The 7,427-nt window shown below is 47.3% G+C and overlaps 1 protein-coding gene across 1 annotated transcript in view; it reads left to right on the top strand.

The window, feature by feature from the left end:
* Positions 1 to 449: 449 nt before the first annotated feature.
* COLEC12 (collectin subfamily member 12) overlaps positions 450 to 7,427 on the top strand; it is a 185,262-nt gene continuing 178,284 nt past the window's right edge. Inside the window, exon 1 of the mRNA XM_086373033.1 lies at positions 450 to 603. Coding sequence (XP_086229159.1) covers positions 597 to 603 — 7 coding nt within the window. The 5' untranslated portion in view covers positions 450 to 596. The remainder of the gene's footprint in view (positions 604 to 7,427) is intronic.

The raw sequence follows: 7,427 nt of genomic DNA, 5'->3' as shown, positions 1-7,427 counted from the left end.
GGGCTTTCTCTCCCCTGTCCGATCTTCTAACGCTCCGCGCCCAGAGCCCTTTGGGGAAGGGACAAGCAAGCCACGCCGTCCCCGAGACGCCGCTGCTCTCAGGCCGCTCGCCCCACACTCTGGGGAGCCCGAGGTCTAAAAACCAGCCCAGCGGCAGCACGTTCTGTGCACCCCGAGGCTGAGCACTTGATCACCCCGTGAGCCGCTTTCCTCGGTCTTCGTCCCGCTTCCAAGCCAACGCGAAAAAGAGGGAACACCGGGAGCGCGGGCGGGGAAGCGGCCAGGGCCGGGGCTGGGGCCGGCCCGCGGGCGGGGCTGGGCGCGGGAAGGCGCAAGGGGGGCGTGGGCGCGGCGGCCCGCGCGCCCCGGCGGCCGGGCCAGGGGGAGGGGCGCTGGCGGCGGCGGCGCCTCCCGCCCGGGGTGAGCGGCGCGCGAGGCGGCCCCGCGGCACAGAGCGCCGAGCGGGGAGGCAGGGCTGGAGCACAGACGGCCGACGCGCGGCGCGGCTGCCATGGGCGCGCACTGACCCGCTGCTCAGCGCGGACTTCCTCGGCGGCGCGGAGCTCCCCGGCTGGCGGTGCGTCTCCTCGGTCACCATGAAAGGTAGGGCGGGCTTCGGGGCGCGCGGGAGGGGGCGAGGTGCCAAGTTTCTCTGAGCGGAGACCCGGGGGAGAACCGGTGGTGAATTTGGTGCGCTCATCCCGGGGGACGTCCCCGGGGCTCGGGAGTCGGATACCGCCGGAGACCTCGGGGTTGGGCATTTGAAGCCGGCAAGTACTGCCCTCCCCACTGTGTCTCAACAAAGTAGTTTGAAGCCCCAAGTCGTTGTTTACGGATTCCAGGTCCCAACTTTTTAATTGAAAAAATACGCTCAGGAGAGTGGAGGCATCATCACTCCCCACCCTCGGCCCCCCACCCTCGGCCCCCCTAGTTCGTTCTGCGCCCTGTCGCACGCCCCATTCTCTCCAAGGTCCCTCTCCCTCCCCGCCGTTGCCGCTTCCCCGTCTGAGAAGTCGACGGGTGTTTTCTCCCGGACTCGGGGATGTTCTCGGTGCGCCCTCCCCACATCTGGCAATGATTAGGTGCCCGCGGAGTTCAGCTGGCTCGGGAAGTGCATTTGGCATCTTTCTCCATCAGCCCCACTGGCTGGAAAATCACCGCCCTCGGTTTCGCGTCCCTTCCATGTGTCCGCCTGCGGAGCTGTGCCCACGTGTGATCAGGGGCAACACAATCCCCCGGGCGGTGTCCACAGCAGGCGGGTTTAGGGAAGTGTCAGATGCTATCGCACCTTTTAGCGAGGAGAAGTGCTTCGCAGGGAAGCCGTCTGTTGAGTAGAAAACGAAGATCTGTCAACAGAATCTCGATCTGTATGTGAGATAATCACAGCAGAGGTATCGTTTGGAGATGGGCCGGCGTGGTGTTTACACAAGACTGGAATCCTGGATTTGTGTTAGGATAACACGGCTCGGTCCCCGCGCTGGCCGGACCTGAGTGAGGGGGCTCGGTTCGAGATGCCATCTGACCGCTAGGACCGAGCTTCCAGCAGCCCGAAAACGCGCGATGCGACCTCTTTGACTTGCAAGCGTTGCTGATCCAGGCGCGCGCCTCGGGAGCCCTACAGACTTGGAAAGAAACTTAGGGCTCTAGAGGTTGCTCTCTGCAAGGCAGATCGCGCTAAACAGTTCGGAGCGATAATGACCTACCAATTAGCTCTCCTTCCAAGGGAGTTCTGTGTCCTTCTCTGGAGATCCTGGGAAGGAAGGGGACAAAACGCCAGGTGGAAAGGGTCCTGCCCCCGGGCCAGAGACACAGAAGACAGGATGTAATGCAAGAGACACACAAAGCAAGAGACACAAAAAACAGAATTTCAAAACGCAGCGTGTGTGCGTTCCTTCTCTCTACATCTGAGTTTCTCTTCTCTTATTTACATTCTAGGAAAGGCACACTTTCCTTAGCCAGCACTGATTAAGGGATCTTCCCAGAATTGCAAGAGTTCACACGGCTAAACTTTCCTCTGGTGCTCAGTTACCATCATTTTAGCCAGAATTTAATCTTCTCATTGCTGGTCACTGAGGCCAGGAGGTTTTGAACTTTTGGAAAGATAAGCCACCTCCTCATTTCATCAGCTCCCATGTGGCTTCGTAAACCCTGAAAATCTAGTTATGCTTTTGACTGGGTCAATGACTGTTACTGCAGTTTGGGTATTTTTTTCAATGTTAATTCAAATCTGTAATGGAATACATACCTACAGGTTATATGTATGTATGCTGTATGCTGAGTTGCTTCAGTTGTTGTGTCCAACTCTTTTCGACCTCATGGACTATAGCCCACTAGGCTCCTCTGCCCATGGGATTCTCCAGGCAAAAATACTAGAGTAAGGAACCATTCCCTTCTCCAGGGTTTTTTCCTATCTCAGGGATTGAACTGAGTCTCCTCTGTTATAGGTGGATTCTTTACAGTCAGTCACCAGGGAAGTGTGTGTGTATATATATACACACACACTATATATATATATATATATATATATATATATATATATGACTTACACTACATTCTAGACCAGCTAGCACACTGCTTGGAGAAGGCTCATTGCTTATCCTCTGTGGTCTGGGCACTGCCTCAACACCCCACTTACCTTCTGCCTCAGTAGGTGAAGGGGACTAAGGGGCTGAATTCCTGGGGAGGCTAGTCACTTTGAAGGCCTCTTTTAAAACGAAATGTTCTGTGAGAGGTTTGCTTACCAACAATTGCCATAGAATTTGTGTTTGTCTGGTTTGTGAGGTGGGAAAGGTAGCAGACAGTAATGTTTTTTCAGTACCTACTAAGTGCACCAGTATGCTCCACCCTCTACAAGCACTTTGTCAGTGAACCCTCTCAAACGCCCTATAAAGTAGGCATTTTAACCCCTACACCATAGATACGGAAACAGTCCAGAAGAAATAGAAACCAGCAACAAGGAGGGTAGTAGGCATCTAAAAACAAGCTTTGCCAGGTTCCCTGTGAGTCTTGGAGAGACCTAGAACACCAGATAGAACCCCTGGACTGGAAGAAAAGTGATTCTCAGACGATTAAGTAGCCAAGGAACTCAAAGCTGGTGCAGCAGCCAGGAAGGGATGGAGCCAAGAAATCAGACACAAGCCTTCTGAAGCCAAGCAGAGTGTGTTTTTAGCCAAAAAAGAAAGCTGCCTTTACCAAGTAGAATCATTTGGACAATTTGTCATAGGTAACCAACACAGAGTTTTCCTTGGGTTTGTAATTATGTCATAAAGCAATGAACTCATTATGTTTAAGCCAATGTTGCATTAGTATTTGATTTCTCTAAGTGATAGAAGTCGTGACAGACCTTGCAAATGCTTAAAATTGAAGTGTTAACCCAAAACATTCCTTAGCCAAATAGAAAATTAGTGGACATCTTAGAAACTACAGAAGTTTATTTGTCAAGGCAAAAATTCAGCTACTATGCAAGTCAGATGCCTTTTCAAGGCACTTATTTGACTTTCTAATTGTGATTTTTAAACTTGGGATATAGCCTTTGTAAAAACCCAGGCCTTTGGAGTCTAATTCCAAGGCTTCGGTGAACCACAGCACCACCTATCTGTTGCGTTCAGCAAATATCTGTCTCTTTTAATATTTCTTCCTTCTCTGGAGTCCCAAGTAAAAAAATAATGACATCATTATACATTTTCCAGAAGAAAATTACTTGCCCTGTTGCTGGAATACTTTAAGTGTTCCACAGTGATTAAAACATGAAGTTGGTTTTAATTTATTTCTAATTACATTTTCAATTAGCTGTACTACACCATAAATTTCATGGTTTTTAATATTCACACTCTTTATGAAGGAATCTGACTCCTCTAGAGTTAGGTGTGTCATTAAGAAATCACATTTCTAGTTCTGGAAGTTGGGAGTATTGGTGAGTTTTAATGCAGTAGCACTTGTTACTTAAGAGATGGCCTGCAACAACCATCAGCTCACAGGACCACATTGGTTCAAACCACTGCTCTAATTTAATGCAGGGAGGATGTCAGTGCCATTAAAACCTAGTGTCCAATTGTGCTTTTGTGTGTAAACATTTCTGAAATGCTATCTGGCAATGATACTTTTAAAAGGTGCTAGTAAGCAGTGTATTTCTACTCCCTGTTTTCCCAGACCTGCAGTCTCTTGGCTTTCCAGGTGTCTAAGATGTCTTGTCCTTAACTGGGATAAGCAAACACTTGTGTAGGTTCTGACTGCTTTAACATCGAAAGAATCATGTTTTCTACAGGAAAATGGAAACAAAGTGAGGTCTTTTTCCTTTCACTGTTTGGGAATTGAGGCTTCTTTGCCTCTGGAAGACAAATTTGCAACCCAGTTACACTTTTGACTTTTCATTAGTTTGAAGATGCTTGACATTCCTAATCTGAGGTTTAATTATTGCTAAGTATATATCTTCCCAGTGGTCTCCTATGCAATTTTCCCAGATTGTTCCCATCCCCTGACCCTCACCCCTACCGCAACCCTGTGGCTCATTCAGCAATAATGGTGTGAATGAGAAAAGCTGGCAGATGATAACTTCTAAGCAATAGCATAATTCTAATTTTCTGAATTCATACTTATTTTTATTGAATCATTATTTCAAAACCGTTGATGCAGCTGCTGTCTAAAGTAAGTTAAATGGCCTTCAAAGTGTTTGTTTTCAAATGAGAAAATAGACATTTAAAGTTTAGTGATAGAAAAATGTTATTGCTCGAACGAACCTAGCATGTGAGTGATCTCTTAGGAGGAAGTCCGATTCATGTCTTCCCACTAAGGGAAAAAGTGGTTAGGTGCTGGGAGGGCTTTCCAGATGGCACTAGTGGTAAAGAACCTGTCTGCCAATGCAGAAGACATAAAAGACGCAGGTTCGATCCCTGGGTTGGGAAGATTCCCTGGAGAAGGGCATGGCAATCCATTCGTTTTCTTCCCATGGACAGAGGAGCCTGTCGGGCTGTAGTCCACAGGGTCATAAATAGTCGGACACAACTGAAGCAACTTAGCAGACACGCACAAGGAGCCCAGAATAATGGCAGAGTGTAGCCTTTCTCCTTTTGAGGGGCAAATCAGAGTGAAAAGAATCCGGCAGTTGGGGGTCAGGGGACAGTGTTGTAGGTCACTTAGGTGATCATCTGTGAAAAGCGTCTACCCTCACCGCGAGTCAGCTATAACCAGTCTGGTTCTGCCTTTCCATCTTTTGCTCTTATGCCATTCTGAAGGCACAGGCTCTCTCAGATTCTGGAATTCCTATCTATGCCCTGGAGGCAGGGAACTGGGTTGTGAGTGGGAAGATAAATGCTGGGGACTTATTAAAACATTTGTTAAGTCCCTACCGTGTGCCACAGTCCATAAATGCTGGGAGAGCAGAGTAGAAGAGGTCCCCTCCTGTCTGGCCTTAGACCTTAATAACTTGGCATCAAAGGTCTGAAGAAACTGCTGTGCTCTTCAGCCAGTCACTGGAGGAACCTCTCTAGGCTAGAGCTCCTGCAGAGATAAGGCACATTCCAGGGTTGCTGCCCTTTGTAGAATTTATCTGCTGGGAGGTTTTCTTGTGACTGATTGAATGAGTGTGAATGGCTTGCTGAAGTCATTGACTCTGCAAACAGCCCCTGTGCTGTCTTGCTGACAGGTTTGCCTTCAGACAGCATAGTCAGAATTGCTTTTCAGGAACAGACTTAACCACCAATGATCAGCAATAATAATGATGATGATGATGATAATAACAATAAATAAACACCTTAACAAAGGATAGGAAGGTATTGACACTCCTCATAGAACCTTCACTCTTTACTACTGATAGCATGGTTTCTAATCACACCAGTCATCCAAAGCTTGGGGAAGGCAACTATTCAATCAAGCAGTAATTTGATTTCTATTTAAGTGAATGATATTTAAAGGGCCCAAACCAAAATAGTACCCTGAACAGGTCCTGCTGATTGCTTAAGGAACCTTCAAAATTATATAGCAGTGAAAGCAGAAATGAGTAATCCCAAATTAAAATTCCAAAGAGAGTCCAGGAGCTTTCTTAACCCTTGAATTTATCACAGTCCATCGATACTCTTAAAAATTATTAAGGAAAGATGTTTTTCAACATGGGAGATTAAAAATTAATTTATTTATTGGAATTGGACATATTAAATATGACATCCTTCCTGAGTCATTTGGGATGAAAATTCTTTGTTTTGTGAAGTCATATACACTTGCCTAAGAGGTCGGACATTTGACATTCTGCGTGCAAAAACTAACGTCATTGGTTTGTGAAAATATCTGCACTTCTGAGGCCTAAGTCACTTAGTTATGACATAGAAATGTTTGGAAAGTAGCTGATATATGTATATATGACATTATTCGAAGGCAAAATATCCAAATTTATATTCTAAATTTATAATCCAAAGTATTAATATATATTGATACTTTAAAATATGCCTATCTCAAAAAATGTAATTATACATAGTGTTCCCAGGAGTGGAACCTGACGATTTCAATGTGGTGAGGAGTGTGGGCTCTGAAACCAGAGGGCCTGCTGACCACATGATACTTGTTAACCTCCTGGGCCCCTCAGTTTCCTCATCTGTCAAGCGGGGGGATAATAATGACATATACTGGATACCATTTTTTTCTATTTTTTGAGGATTATATAGGTTAGTTTAGCTCAGTTGTTTAGAGTGGTGTCTTGCACTTAAGGAGAACTCAAGATATTTTAGGTTTTAGAACACTGTATAATTGTGACTTGCTGCTTATTCCAGGCAGGAATGTAATTGCCAATTATGAACCATTTATGTTAAGTTAATCAAGTGATAACGGGTTTCCTTGGTGGCTCAGCGGTAAAGAATCTGCCTGCCAGTATCCAAGGGGATACCCAAAATATTTAGCAACCCAGGTGACACTCTGTTGAGGCCATGGTTCTCACAAATGCCTGCATGAAAGCCACTCCCTTAGAGCAGTGACCAGTGGAGGCTGGCTGTGGACTCCAGGGGCCAGTGGGTACTGGGTATTTGGCCTCAGGGGTCCTCCTCTCCTCCTCCCCGACTGGGCCAGCCATCGTAGGTGGGTGGTGGGACACACAAGACCAACTTGCAGGAATGGTGCTTGCTGACTGGTTTGGAAGCAGTTAAAGATCTTGAGAGCCCAGGGGACCATGCTGTTCTGTTCTAGTGGTGATGATGCTACTAAAGGAGCTGGGGCTCCTGTCTCAGGGTGGAGACAGGACAGGGTGAATGGCAGCGCTGAGCCCAGCTTGGAGGATAAGTTTGCATTCAGCCTTGCCTCTGTCCACGGTCCTTCAACCTGCCTCCTGAAAGTGCCTGAACTTGTTCTGATCAACGTGGCATTTGCCAGAAGCTACCCAGTGCAGCCATGAAGGCTGCGAGCCCAGATCTGTGCGGTTGCTCCAGGATGAACTCTGCGTGCCGGCT

The sequence above is a fragment of the Bos grunniens genome, chromosome 24, assembly GCF_055505025.1.
Source record: "Bos grunniens cultivar Pamir isolate PY7600 chromosome 24, Bosgru_T2T1.0, whole genome shotgun sequence".
NCBI classification, from domain to species: Eukaryota; Metazoa; Chordata; class Mammalia; order Artiodactyla; family Bovidae; genus Bos; species Bos grunniens.
Note: the sequence above shows the minus strand (reverse complement) of the source record. Positions and strands in the feature narration are given on the sequence as shown.